Raw genomic sequence first — 14,932 nt, 5'->3', positions numbered from 1 at the left:
GCCACGCGCAGAACAAGGCATCGGGCATTCTTCGCAGGTACCCAACTGCGGACAACCTTGTAGCGTCCAAGCACACCAAAGCCATGGGAAGGCGCATTCGCCATCAGGTCAAAAGCAATAGCTGGAGGTCCTTCTTCACTTCAATAAATTCTTTCCCAGATATGCGAAAGGTTTGGAACAGGATAAGAAAACTTAATGCCCTTGTTAACACCACTGGTGGCACAAATTCCAGGTGTTTTAGTACCGTGACTACATGGGACGGCGATTACGACGATGACGACAGGAGACGCCAAGAGCCCCAGCCACTAAGGGGCGTTGCCCCTAAAAGTCTTGGCGCTCTTTGGCCTCAAACACCCTTACGCCAATACAACACACATAGTAGAACACAGAAAAACGTTTAAGAGTAAGAAACTTGTTGCAGAATGCCCTCCAAGCAATCTACTGCATGGGTGTGAGCATTGATGGAAGACTTGGAAGTGTAACTATTTCCCTTGAGACACCTATTTTGCAGTACTGGCTGCAGTCATAACATCCACAATAACTATGGTCGTGGATGCAGAACCTTACGACCTTATAGCCATGCCATTCATTGTCATAATCAGAGTCTCTGCTGGACTAGAGCATTCCCACCACCCTTGGCAATTGTCTTCACTGATTCGTGAGAGGCCTGCCGTAACATTCTGCCAAACAACCTGAACAAAAGCATGGTAAAGGCATTGAATCTTCACTTTTGACATACTTTCAACATTATTAAAGACGGTAGTCTTTCTTTGGCTACTTAAACGCAGAAATTTTGGTCTGTCTCTGTGTCTTTCTGTCTGAGACTCGATTCAGCCACCCAGCCAAAGTGAAATAAAACATACCCACAGCCAAGCCTAAGTCCGGTGTTAATGTTCACACTTGTCAACATTGTTGAACAAGAACAAGACATTACACAAATATAAGGTAGAAGATCAATAAATGAGTGATATTTGCAGTGTTCCTTTATTAAAAATTCACGAATGCTTAGTTTTTGGTGTAGCAAATAAAACAATACATCAACTGCAGAAAACCGTTGCCTGCTGTTGCCCGTGCTACCTGGCGGCATTTAAAAAATCAAACAGCAACAGCAACGAAAGGTTCCACTAGATAGGTTCCATGTTCCATTTGGAACGCTTGCAGAGTAGCGCAATGTGGTTCTACAAACGTGGTAGGGTGCCTCAATTCACGCGTCTCTGCCGTACAGCAGCGCTGGCATCAGGGCAGAGCAGTGGAACACGGTAAATTAAAATTTACTTGAGCTGACTTCTTGCTTGTTATCTTGGGAGGAACGAGACGGGAGAGGAACAGCATGAGAGGTGAGCGGGAAAGAGAAGGGAGGCATTTACTTGCCAGGGGTGCCAGTCCACTATCGTCTTTCGTGGACATTTGCAACAAAAGGAGCAGATACGCAATTATTCTTATGACCTCTGGGCCTGCTGGGATGTTTGACAATAAAAAAAGCTTGATGCTCCTCATGCCCATGTGCTAGTGCTTTTCTTTGCACAAGGTGGTTGCTGTATTTCACCAAAAAGAGGGTTATTGAGTGTATCATTGTTATTGAGTGTGTCATTTAATCGCATTTTAGAGTGCACACTGTCGGTGTACTGAGGTTATGGGAAAACAACATTGCAGGGAAGTGCTAAACTGTACGTTGTGCAGCGAACCCGATGCAGAACCTGCAGTGCAAGTTCTTTGTTGCACTAGCCAAAAGCTGCTGCCATGGCTTGAGCCGTAAGCTTACTCACTTCGCAAATGGTGATTCCATAGATTGAGTGTAAAAGTTCCAGCATTTATTGTCATTCTTCCCCTGGTTTTCAGTGTTGGTAGGATGCAGCACAAAGGGTAGTTGCTTCGATTTATGCAAAAATTAGACGGCGCAAAGGACTCTTTTGACATTATGTGTTCATTTTTTGTTCATACAGCAAACAACTGAAAGAATCTTCCTGGCATCAAAGCCGTTATTACCGATAACAGTCGTTTTAGGTACGCGATAGAAGAATTATGTCCTAATCTGTAGCAATTTTTGTTTTACACCTTTCCACTGTATCTTGCCTGCCTTTTTTTTTGCCCACCCCTCATGTAATGCCCCCGAAAGGGCCCTTGAGGTACCAATAAATAATAAATACATAATGTGTCTGGCTGTACTACAGTAGCTGACCGATTTTTCTGGACCTGGAGGGGAACGAGAAATATTCCAAATAAACGCGCAGTCCGAAACATCCATGAGTCATTACTCCTATGGAACAACTGGCAGTTCCTCGGGGAAGTCCGAAATATCCAGCAAGTCCGAACTCTTGGAGTCCGAAAAAATGGTCGGCTACTGTAGTTGGCACACGTGGTGCATGCATCAATGTATGTGACCGTCACATTCAGATGATGCAGAGTCAGTTGTCGCAGCAGTTCAATAATTAAACACCAAAGATTTGATTTTTAAGTGCGAATGCACTTTATAAGCGACCCCAAACCATCCACCACCGGCGGCGTTGGCGTCCGCAGTGCTCCTCTATATTTGAAAAAGAAACAGCATCCGGCGCCAGGTTTCGATCCGAGGACTTTGCGGCCGCAGCGCGACGCGCTACCGACCAAGCCACGGACGCGACGGTGATATCAGTGTTAGACGCGCCTTATATCTTTAACGCATTCAAACTACGTCGTCAGCGGCGTGCATTGGTGACTCAGCGGCGTTATAGCGGCTTGATAACTGCGTGGTGTACACGTGATACTACAAACCCGATGGAAGAGATGGAAGAGAAGGCGGCGAGGCGGTGGGCTGCGGGGGCCGAGCGCAAGCGCCGCAAGCGGGCCGACAACCGTGCATTCGCACTTTCACATTCTCCCCCTCGGGGAAATGCGGGGGAATTTTTTTCACTGATGCAAGGTAGGGGAAGTTTACTGGGATGGGCTTTCTGGTTATCTGCGTGTAGTGGGCATCCAGCAGACTATTGAGCATTGCTTGAAACCTTTAACGCGGGCATTTTATCTGCGTTTGTTTGTGTTCATAGCAGTAACGTCAAGAAAAAAATCTACCTATTTCCTGCTTGACTGTTTTTCTCTCGACTTGTCATTCCTTTGAGGCTGACATTGTTTCAGGAGGAATTAATCGATTTGTGTTGGTGGACAAGTTCATTTGCGTTTTTTATCACATCTTGGTGTGCTTGATCAGTCCTTCCAGCCATACTGAATAACGCCTCGATCCTCATTTCATTTTTGTACTTTTAAGTCGCAGCATCAACTCCTTTTAACCAACATTCTTCTTTTAATCAGACTGCCGCTGACATAAGGAGCCACAGTCAATCAGATGGGGGAAAGAAACATTCGGGGTGCACAATTGCAATCGTTTTGTAATGGATATTAACGCACTTCTGTGAGGGTCACCTTAGCTATCAAGATCCAGTGAAGCTTACGGCCTGTTTCTAGGATCTTGTAAAGACGTGCGTTCAATCTAACCGAGGTGGGAAAATGTAGCTCAATGTAGGTGGATAATCTGACATATGATATGCACATTTGAAGAGGATAATTTGACATCTGCCTGATATGCAGTCGTAGAGCAGAGCTGCAGACGACACAGCTATATCGGAACACTTCATAATTAAATTTCTTTCCATTCTGGCCTTTCAGTGACAGTGGCTCCACCAGGGGAGCTAACCAGGGGGCTAGCTGCTTCAATTCCCCCAACAGCACATTAGTGGTTCACTTGTTTCAGGACTGGGAAAATGCGAATTCGAATCCTATTGCACAATCTTTTTTTCTTCATCAGCTAAGGCTGTACAAGTGATGCTCCCTGGGTCTAAACCATTATTGCAAAACGCTTACCACGCCTAAATCCAGCTGCCCGTCAGTCTTCTGACACCCTTTCCCCCTAATGTTCAGACCCAAAATATCCGACAGATTTGATGGAGTTTCAGGCACAGGATCCCAAGATACCCATCCGCACGTTATGAAATATATTCATTGACATGGTCCTTTGGAGGGACGTGGCAGTCAAAGCAGAGCTCCTCCAAAGTCTTATTCGGTGACCACAGGGCACTACTTACAGGGTTTCCACAAAAGCCTGATTTGTTGCATTTCTGCATGGTTTGCAGAATAAAGTGGAAATGCCTGTTTCTCTGGTCAATAGCTCAATTTCCGCGACAGTGTTGTAAAGTGTGAATGTGTGGAATTTTATTTCTTTAGCAACTGCTCATGTCAATGTAATGTCGCACCACTTAAATAGCACGTGGGCATGCCACCACGCCTCTGTAATGGTGTTCGATATTTTCTGGCATGAGAAACATTTAGTTCTAAAATTTTCTTTAAAATAAGCCAAAGACTGCACCATTTGAAAGAGTCTTGATCCCTGATTAATATTGTTATGTGGCGGCAGGACAATGATGAGGCGAACCATGGGTGATGGTGGAGTGATGTCTTTACAAGATGTTGCCGCAGAGCGATGCGATCTACGTATTTACAAGTGGCCATGATCACTCGAGCAGTGAGCCTGTGTCATCTACTATTCTGTCGTCGTCAGTGATGGGTCCCACGGAGCTACGTGTCAGCATCCACTTGCGCTTCCTGCAACGATATTTTCATTGGCCATATTGGGTTGCTTGTACCTCATGCAGTTTCTTGCCCTCAGGGCTAGCCCAGCTTAATTAACCTGGAGGGGACAAGTTTGGAAAAAAAAAACTGAAATACAGGCAAACAAATTATGAAGTATTCTGATCCTTTCATGGCGTTAACAGAAACAAAGTGCTTGCCCACTGACGTTTGAAGTGTGTGTATCTTGTGGCACAAAAGTGATCCATGTTTACTGTAGACAGATGCACAAAGAAGTAGCTAAGGTTTGCCAAGCTGTGGTGCAGGCATTAGGCTATCCTTAGACCTGGGAGTCAATTGACCACATTTAGGAGAAATCCCCCGGATGGAGCAAGTTTCTCCAAAGGAAAATTTGGCATCCATCTTAAATGCAGCTGTACAGCTGTGAAGTAAAGCTACACAGCTTTCTTGGAACTTTGCAGCTGAAGAAAAATTTGTCCTGGGCCAGTCCTTTCATATCCCTCCGTCAGCGTTAGCCCTCTTTCTTTCTGACCAAGGAGCGCAAAAGTTAACAGCGCAAGTTCTGCATTGCTAACTCACTGAAATTAGTTTTAAAAACTTCCAGGAGTGTTCCACACCAATTACATTAATATCAGGGGGACAACAGTTCTACAAACCTATTGAAGTATTCACAAAACTAAAAATCATTGTACACTTCCAACCTTTACTGGGAGCCATATTGAATCTGGTTACAGTAACATGCAAGGCCATTTAACTTCTTGTATTAAGAGCATTGTTACTGGATGCATTAGACTGCTGCTGCTGCAAAAAAAAAAAAATAGCAGCCATTTAAGGGCAGAGGACCGCTTTTAAAGGGACACTGAAGTGATATGTAAACATTGCGGGATTACTAGCGCAAATTGTAGTCCGGAGTCCCCAGGCCATGTTTCGACCACTCTAGGCGCGTTTACGCGATTTTATTTAGTAGAAAAACTAATTCGAAAATGCTGTCCTCCTCTCTTTACGCTCGCCCATTTTCTGTGGCGTTTTCGTGTGACGTCAGGAGGGGATGAGGTGGCAATTGGCTGGCTGCGCTACTGCACGGCTCCCCGGCCTTCAGACAGAGTCAGTCGGCCCAGCGTTTCGTCCGCCGGCCGCCGGCGGGTCGTCGCAATCAAGGAGGTTAAAAAAAATTGCTTGGTCGCAATTCGTTCGCTTAGTTGAAACGAAGCCAGGACACGTTTGTGAATGGAAGAATGTGCCTTTCTTTACTTGGTTTGTTTGTACACTATCTAGCTCCAAGTCAAGGTCGCTTCACACAGGCGCTGCACAAGCGCACATGCGACGCTTCGCTGACCTGTACGCCAGTAGGAAAATATAAGGCCTCTTGAAGGCTGGAGAAGAGTCAGCGAAGTTAATATAGGTACTAAATAAATAAAATCAACTGATATTTTTACCGTACAGCGTAAAACTAGGGCGCGGGAAGCACTTTTTTGCGCTGGGCGAACAAGAACAGCGGTCAGCAGCACGACTACGCATCTGCGAACGCTTTTCCGTCTACGAAATGCAATTGCTAGACGTGAGCTACTGTGGAAACTCGGGCGACGCTTACTGCACGAGCGCAGTACAACAAATAGTCACCTGAGCTGCTTGAAATGCCAAAACTAAATAAAAGTGTAAACCGGTTGTGCAATATATACCTTATATTAGGGAGGCCTGCGGATCCGGCTTCGTGGCCGAGTGGGCTAATGCGTTATGTAGTTCACCGCAAATGTTTTGCAAGTAACGAGTTCGAATCCCCGCGGGTACGTGCTTTTTTTTTTTTTGTAAGTTTTATGTTTTCCGCCGATGTTTTCTATATTGAGTTCACCTTTTTTTGGGCCGCAACGTTCATGTCTACACGAACTAGTTCACAAAACACGCGCAGGCTGGTACTGGCGCGCTAGCGACTTCTCGTTGGCGTGCTGTTGCCATAAGCACCGACTGCTTGCAGGCAGTGGGCACAGGCCAGAATGAACCGACCCTTGGCCTGGTGCGAACACGCTTTTTACGATACAGGCATGAGGGAGGCAAGCTCCAAATATGGGGGAAAAGCGCATGACATTTGGGCGTCTGCGGGTACGCGGAGGGCGTTCATGCACTGCGTAGGTCTCGGCTAGTGAATGCTACGACTACAAGCCGTCCTGGGAGGCTTATCTCGCGCATTTTACAGCGGCCAACATGGCAGAAGCGCGGTACGATGATTACCGAGATATTGAGAATGCCCATCCAACAACGCCATTGGTTATGTTTTACAGAACCGAAACCGAAACTTGTTTGATTGCTAACCTTGGGCATCGTCCAATCACGGCGCCCCTCCTCTCAACGTCACAGCCTTAGTTGGTGCGGCCGCCGCAAACCGCGCATGGTAGTTTTTCTTCTTTCGCGCTTTGTAAAATAATTACCGATTTGTCAACCGGATAAACGATGAAAAGTGTGGTAATTTGAGCCAGTCTACGCAGTGCAAGCAAAAACGGGAGCTTGACAAATTCACTTCAGTGTCCCTTTAAGAGCACGAAACCATTTTTTTTAACAGGCTCAAAACAGTGCTTCCGAAAGAAAGCTCAGAACACCAACTTGGGTATCGTCCCTCACACAACCGAATTCACACAACAGGGTGTGGAAAAAAAATGTTTTATTAGCTTAGGTGAACACAAGAGGACATGAGACACACGGGGCTTTGGCATGTAGCTGAAGGCTGTCAGATCTATTGTTTGGCGAAGTAGGCCTTGCTGCCCTTGGGATCCGGCTTCATGGTGTCGCTGCCAGGCTTCCAGTTGGCAGGGCACACTGCGTGGACGAGAGAAACAAAAGGGGGGGGGGGGGGGGAAGGGGGGGGGACAAGACAGTTGTTGAAGGGCCTTAGCAACATACTGGCATGTGCGTATTGACAAGAGGACAGATGTAACTTGTGAAAGTCTGCAGCAAGCAAAACTTCCGTAAAAAGTGCACGCTCGGTGCCCGCGAGTTTCATGCCACGCCACCTGTATCTAGAGGAAGCTAGAAGGGCAAAATGGGTTGTTTCACTTCTAGCTGCCATGCTACAAAAGTACTCGAGACTTCAAACCATTCATTTTAAGGGGGACTCATCTGATCACATTCCTATGGGACTTGCTAATTCATGACCCACAAGCTTAAAAAGTCCCATGTCATTGTTCGCTGGAAAACGCTTCTCCACAGATATTAAAAACAAAACCGATTTTGGTTCGTTTTTACTGGATGGCACTAGCTGCCTAGCAACGAGGAGTGTTTCAGTAGTGACATAACTAAAATAAACCAGGCCATTGCAAACAATCGCATGTATTTGCAAAGCGTTATAACATTGGTGCAAATAGGCAAGTCCCCCTTAAGCAAGTTTAGATTTGCAATCGGCACACTGCAATACACATCTGCCAATTTTTGCAACACTGGTTCTAAAATTCTAAAAAAAAAAAAATTAGGCCCCCCCTCAAGCATTAACTGCAGTGTGCAATGGTTGAGGGAAAAAAAAAAGGGGGGGGAGGGGGGGGGGGGTTGGGTTGGAAGGCCCGCAGGTGGGCAGGCAAGACTACTGCAACAGTGTACAATCGAAGTGAATTGGACAAGTACTCACCTTCGCCATGCTTGTCGGTGTACTGGAAGGCCTGCACCAGCCGCAGGGTCTCGTCCACGGAGCGGCCAACCGGGAGGTCGTTCATGGTGATCTGGCGCAACCGCCCCTTGTCGTCGATGATGAACAGGCCACTGGGACGAGAAAGGCGGCGGCAAATCAACAATGTGATCCAGACGAGCGTTCAATAATACACCAGTTCAGAAACCGGGCTATGCAAGCACCAATGCATAAATGAAGCAAAGTGGCAAGTGTGCTAGCACAGTACCTAGGATTCAATTAAAGGGACAGACAATCCATTTTGTGGAGTGCACGTAGTATAGCTCATGAACACAAGAATTTTATATAGTGGGCAACCGCAAGTAATTTCTAAACGAACAGGCGGAAAGGAATAGGAAAGGCTGCACGTTATTTTAGCCGGGGATGAGGATAAGATACCTCCTAATCTTGCGCGGACTTAACTATGCAGCCACATGGCTCACCGTCATAGTTGCGAGCACTTCTTTTGGAGACACACAGGGCTGGTTGATATGAAAATTTCAAAAGCGCTAGGGTGCTACCAGCAAAACTGTTTCAGGTGAAGGGGTTTCAAGCGATACCCTTTTATTTGGAACACCGAATATTTTTGGCCGAAATCGCAGGTCTGTCCCGTTCAACTTTGCTAGGAATAATCACTTAAGGTCCCACAGTTCGTTTTCGATCTGTCGACAGGTTGCAGGCAAGTCAACTTGCCCCAGTTTGCACCCAGCACAGCACTGTTTCCGATCGGGGGAGTGGCACAACTGGTGTACAGCTGCAGTGGCTCAGTGGCCAAGGCGTCGCGCTGCCGAGCACGAGGACGCGGGTTGGATTCTCGGCTGTGGCAGCCACTTTTCTGATGTAGGCGAAGAGCAAAGACGCCAGTGTGTACGAGATTTCGGCACAAGTTAAGGATCCCCTGGTGGTCAAAATTAATCCGGAGCCCTCCACTACAGCGCACTTCATTGTCTGTGTTGCGTTGGTTCATTAAACCCTACAGTACAAAAAAAAAAAATCGCAACTGGTGGATAGTGAGGAAGTTGGGGGGGGGTGGGACAAAGTGGGGAAAGGGGGGTGGCAGAGAAGAGATACTGACCGGAAGGGAATGCCCTCATCCTCCTTGAGGACACCGTAGTCCTTGGAAATCCTCATGTCCTTGTCCGCAAGCAGGGGGATGTTCATCGGTCCGAGGCCGCCTTCCTTGCGGGGAGTGTTGATCCTGCATCAAGGCAGGAAGTTGCTCAACTACACGAAGTAGACGGGAAAGCGCAAGTGGACAGTGAAAAATGCGTAGGAACTTTCGAAGTTCCAATAAATTACCAGAACTTGACCTATTAAACAACCAAAATAAAAAAAATCGAGGAAATGAAAGAATTTAACTATCCGCACGAAGACATGCACCCCATAGGCGTTACGAGCACCATTCTTAAAAGACCAGTCTGCAGCCACAACAAAATCGCCCTTACCAGGCGAGGTGAGAGAAGTGGCTGTCGGTGGAACACGCCACGACCTCGCAGTTGATTTTCCGGAACTCCTCCACGCGGTCACTGAAGGCGATGATTTCCGTCGGGCAGACGAAAGTGCTGAAAGGATGAGCGCAAGCGCAACGATGTTAGAGACGTAAAACTCGGTAAGCGGTTCCTCACGAATGCCGGTATGAAAACTGCGCACACAAAACAATAAGAGAAGGAAGAACAAGTTGCTACTCACAAGTCAAGCGGATAGAAGAACAGGACGAGGTACTTGTTCTTGTAATCGGACAGCTTGATCTCCTTGAACTGGCCATCCACGACAGCCGTGCCGCGGAAGTCCGGGGCGGGCTTCGCCAGCTTAGGCATAACCACGTCCCTGAATTTACGAAAACGAAAAAAAGACGACGACCAAAATTAGAGCAACTCTGCGAGACTTCGCTACGCAGGATACAGGTGCGCCAAGGGAGGTACCAAATAAGCGTGGCAAAGGGAGCGTGCGCGCGCGCAGCTGTCTGGCAACTGTACGCGACACGGGGAAAGAGGAGACGGAGAGGAGACAGGCGGTGACGGAAAGGCGATAACTGCACACTTGTCCGCATGAAAGTGCCGCTGCGGCATGACAAAACGTCAGTTTCCTACAGCAGTAATTACTAGGAGCGTACAGCGTATGACGCAAGCAAGGTGTCACCCGGTGAAGAGCGGACGACCGCACCGGCGAGGCCGAGCGCCCATGCGTTCCGACACACCACGATATTGATCGCCGGAAGAATACCCCGCTCTCTCGACGAATCCCGTTAGCGTGGTAGCTTCAACAGCTTGACCGCGGCAGAATAACCCGCTGAAAAATCCCCGAAACTGTGGAAACCGGAAACTTTTTTGCGTCGCTTTGTGTTAACAGACAAAGGGTCGCAACGTGCGACCGCTTCGATTGGCTGCGAACTCTGGAAATATTACGCGATATTGCTTCAAAGAGCGCGAATTAATGGCTGTTCATGGCTACTTCAACTGGGTTACGCCCATCAAAATCGGGTCGCAACAAATCCGCACGTTTCGTGGTTAGCGCATGCGGCGGTACTAGTTAACAAAGGCACAAGGACACAATGCCGGCACCGCGACAGAGTCCGAATGAATGGGAACGAAGCGAACGTCAGCATCGCAACAAACGCGCTTCGCAGCGTTAAATTTCAGGCGCAAATTCACGCCCGAATAAACAGTCAACTCACATTATTTGAGGTCGAGCGACGGAAATGAAATAATCCACAGAGACACCGGACACCCTGAACAGCACGCCACCAGCACTGAGCGCTATCTGCGAGCGGAGCGCGCGCAGCCTTCCGCTTTTGTGCGTTTGTGTCGGCGAGACCGGCGCGTCACGTGACAAGGGGCGGACGCGTGAGCGCGCGCCGGCAACGACGTTTAGGCACTATAACGTCGCTCTGCTTTCGAGAATGTTCTCGTCACCGTTGTGTGCAGGCGGCCTTAGTTCCTGAATTGTCCGCGCATTATTTATTTGTATTGCTTCGCGCACTGCGCTTGTATGGAAGGAAACAAAAAAAAAGAAACAGGCAATGTCGCTTCGATTTCATTCATTCAATGTAGATCCTCACCATCCGATACTGGAGCAATCTCAAAAACCGCGAGCAGCCCGAGTAATTCTTTCGGAATGATTGTTCCCGCAAGCCCCGTAAGAATACGAAGGAAAATCGCGTGCCGGATTGTCTCCCGAGCTCCGCAGACGGTCCGGAACTAGCGGCCTAGGGCCAGCTGGATGAAGCGCGCGCTTTTTAAACAGGCTTCAGGCGCTCTCCGCGCTTGCGCAATGAGGCGTTGGCTTGCGCTTTGGCAGTCGTCTGTGAACGTGCTCAAAATAACGACCGCTTTTGGGGCTGACCTACGTTGTACGCCTCATTGACCAGTTGCTCAACAGTGAGCGACTAGCAAGGTGCTCTAAACTGTGAGCGTATTAACGCATCACTCTTGATGGAAGAGTATCTTGAAAGCAGGCGCGGAAAAGACGTTGACCAAGAAAAGAAATACAGAGGACGACGCGCTAATTTCTTTAAAGAAACTCTAGGAACTCTTCGTTTTAAATTTCTTTTCTTGGTCAACGTCTTTTCCGCGCCTGTTTTCAAGATGAATCAACACCAACTCGCCCAACTTTCCATCCTGTGAAACTTTTTAGTCGTCCTGGGATTTGCGTACGGAGTGCGCACGTGATTACATAACTGGCAAGGTTTTCTGACCCGTAGAAGGGCACTGAATGATTAGGGCGATTAGAAAGCAACGTCTTATGATGTCGTTCGGAGAAGCGCACCTTACGGGAGCGGCGCGCACGCAACAGGCCCCGAGGGATTTCCCCCCTCGCGGCGGCAGTTTTGTGAGGCGTTACAAATGATGTAATCACGGATCGCTCACGCCCTTCCTCGCCTTCGACGTCGCCGCGGCCGACCTGACATTCCTGGCGCAAGAGTCTCGAAGGGGGAGCGAAACCGGCCACTAAGTCACGGCGGGTTCCCAGAAGGCGCGCTACCGTACATCCGAAAGTGGCAGACGATGAGATGTTTGAGTGGCGCCCCCTGGCTCTGACGTCGGCTTGGGACCGGCGCCGCTGTCGTCTGCTACACTCCGCTTGTGAATGCCTGTGCTAGAAATCACCCGCTTCCATGGGGCAACGTGTAGGCTTCCATTGAAGGTAGTAAATGCACTGTGACGGCATAATTTATGGCGAACGAACCAAAATATTTTTGATGCATTCTGAGGGAGACAGAAACGAGGCAGCAATCCTAGCGGAAGCCCCGTGTTACAAGAATTTCTCCAGGGATGACGAATGCACTTATCTCGGGAAGAAACACTACGTGCAGGTTCCTTTCTGGGACTTTTGCCCTCGAACGTGAGGCGACGGTCAGCCTATAGTTCATAGAGCTCTTAGAACAAACTTTAGGTAGTAGCCCAGCGTCTTGACCACCTCTGGCGACTCCAAGCAGAGCTTTATTCCCTAAGGCTGTCGGCCCACCTGAAAATTTCGCCCGCACCAAAAACCGCGAGGTCCGTCTATCCTTCTAGTAAGTACAGTTGTTAAATGAAACGCGAACACAAAAATATGAACCAAAACTCACAAATAGCGATATTTCTTTCCACGCAAGTCAAAATACGCGTGGGTTAGGTTTAAGAACAAGTTGGGAAATGTGGCTTTCCTAAATATACCAATGTGCCCCATTATTGGACCTCAACGAACAGCATTTTTCAATTTTGCGTGCTCTGGTTCATACTTTCGTGTTCGCATTTCAGTTGCCCGTGACTGCACTCTATACAGGCCGGTTGTGCTCGTGACAATCCCTAGGCTACTGCTAGGCCGAGCAGCCTCTGTTAGGTGATTATTGCGCAACACTGACAAAACTGCCCAGAGAGGGGTCTTTCCTTCTCTGTCCTTATCGTATACACGTAGCTGCGGCGGCGGCCGTACGCGAGTTTCCGTAGCGGTGCGTCTCGTAGTTGCTGCGACGGAAGACCCGGCAGCGCTCCTATCCTCTTTGCACATTGCTTTGTACTGTTACCAACCGGTACGGACGCGCGGCGCCGAGAGCGAAGCTGCGTCAGTTGCGCCTCAGGCGTCGTTCTTTGCTGGACGCGTCGGACACGGAACAACCGCGCAAGGGCGATTTATGGCTAACTTTACATCGCTTTTTTTTTTTTGGTAATATTTTGTCTCGAAGAGAAAGCGAGCGTCACGGAAACGCTCTGCGTGGCGAAGCCGCCGCCGACGCTTCGCTTGAAATGAACCGACAGAAAAACGTCGCATTCCGCTTCCCACGCGCGCAGCGTTTCGTTTCCGGTGGCTTCTTTTGTTCAATTTTTCTACTTTTTTGTACTTTCGGGAAAGTGAAAGTCAGCGTACTCTTCCCCTTTTTTTGCAGGCGAACGCCGCTGGCTTTTTATACAAAAACAGGTTCAGTGACGATGACCCATAATGGCTGTGACTTGAAATGACCCGCAAACACGCGGAAAGTGCCTAACAACGCCAGAGGTCAGCGCAGTCGACCTTGACCTTTCTCGGCACGTGGACTCTCGAACGCGCACCCTGTCGACCTCTGTAAATCGACTTGTGATTACTACATGCTCGCATGGTAGTTTTACAAACAAAGATCTACAAATGCGACAAGTCCAGAGTCGAGTGACATTAGTAGAAACTCAACACAAGGTCCATTTACTTGGGAATATTTACGCATTATCAGACCGGTTCGCTTAAAATTTTACGCAACTGTCAATCAGCGGTGCAGTTGTTAAATGAAACGCGAACACGAAAATGTGAGCCAGAACACACAAAAAGCGCGATTTCTTTCCATGCGAGTCAAAATAACGCGTGGCTTATAACAAAGGTGGGAAACGTGGCTTCCCAAGTATACCAATAGCGCGTCATTATTGGACCTGAAAGAAGAGCATTTTTTTTCGATTTTGCGTGGTCTGGTTTATACTTTCGTGTTTGCATTCCATTTTCCCATGATTGTTTAGGTGCCCCAAAAAGTAAACAGAGCAAGGGTTGGAGATTTTGATGGGATTTCTTCGCCATGTGCCTAACCAGCAACCTCTAAGTCACTTTCCAAGAAAGTCATTCTAATATAAAATCGGACCGCACATGTGTATTTACACTGGCAGCCGCACGAGATAGAAATTATTTTAATTTCACGAAGCCGTGCTCTGTTTACTTTTGGGGGCGCCTGTACGTCCAGGCGGGAGGTGAGGAAAAAAACACGAGAAAGCGCCAAGTACACATTGTCGTACGGGGACTTGGATTGTTTTACTCGATTGTCATGGTTTCTGACCTAACGTGGTTTTGTTAATCCCAACTGATACTTTTAAATGTTCCATGCTGCTGCTGTTATTCTAAGGCGGTTCTCTCGGCCGAAACGTTAAAACCACTCCTTGTTCTAGGATGAGTTCACTTACTCTGTGATCAAATCACTCTGTGGAACCATGGTGAGCAAGCTGCGTTGTTTCGGCTGCTCGCAAACCGTCGGCATAGCTTCCACGCCGTCCCCTCCGTCAGCTGCTGCCGCTGCTGCAGTCTGGCGCAAAGGCTGTTTCGCGCGGTCGCTGTAGGAGATCGCTGGCGGCACACCCGTCAACCCGAACAGCAGCCCAGCGCGTGAGCTGATCAGCATGAACATGAAGAAAGGGTCATAAGCACGCCTCACACATCGAATTTACTTTTGGGGCACCATGTTACACCCGCTCGCAAGACGTTTCCGGCTATTTTCAAACATTTCACACAATTGTACGG

The 14,932-nt window shown here is 48.2% G+C and overlaps 1 protein-coding gene across 2 annotated transcripts; it reads right to left on the bottom strand.

Moving 5' to 3' along the window:
• Positions 1 to 7,193: 7,193 nt before the first annotated feature.
• LOC144148034 (peroxiredoxin 2-like) lies at positions 7,194 to 14,732 on the bottom strand. Of its 2 annotated transcripts, none has more exons than XM_077679633.1 (6): positions 14,599 to 14,732; positions 9,893 to 10,030; positions 9,649 to 9,765; positions 9,279 to 9,401; positions 8,168 to 8,298; positions 7,194 to 7,365 (listed from the first exon to the last, which is right to left on the bottom strand). In XM_077679633.1, exons 1-6 carry the CDS (start codon positions 14,670 to 14,672, stop codon positions 7,283 to 7,285), a joined length of 666 nt encoding a protein of 221 aa, XP_077535759.1. In that variant the 5' UTR covers positions 14,673 to 14,732; the 3' UTR covers positions 7,194 to 7,282. The 2 variants fall into 2 exon arrangements, with proteins under 2 accessions (XP_077535759.1, XP_077535761.1); XM_077679635.1 differs by lacking the exon at positions 14,599 to 14,732 and adding an exon at positions 10,878 to 11,030.
• Positions 14,733 to 14,932: the final 200 nt, after the last annotated feature.

Source organism: Haemaphysalis longicornis, unplaced genomic scaffold (genome assembly GCF_048455015.1).
Source record: "Haemaphysalis longicornis isolate Haplotype H1 unplaced genomic scaffold, Haemaphysalis longicornis Haplotype H1 scaffold_717, whole genome shotgun sequence".
In the NCBI taxonomy this organism is placed as follows: domain Eukaryota; kingdom Metazoa; phylum Arthropoda; class Arachnida; order Ixodida; family Ixodidae; genus Haemaphysalis; species Haemaphysalis longicornis.
This window is presented reverse-complemented; position numbering and strand designations above follow the sequence as displayed.

Coding starts and splice junctions, on each gene's coding strand:
- LOC144148034 (XM_077679633.1), bottom strand. CDS start 14,672: ATGCCGACGGTTTGCGAGCAGCCGAAACAACGCAGCTTGCTCACCATG. Junction 10,031..14,598: donor CAGAGTGATTTGATCACAGA/GTAAGTGAACTC, acceptor TCGTAAATTCAG/GGACGTGGTTATGCCTAAGC. Junction 8,299..9,278: donor GATGAGGGCATTCCCTTCCG/GTCAGTATCTCT, acceptor TTCTCGTCCCAG/TGGCCTGTTCATCATCGACG.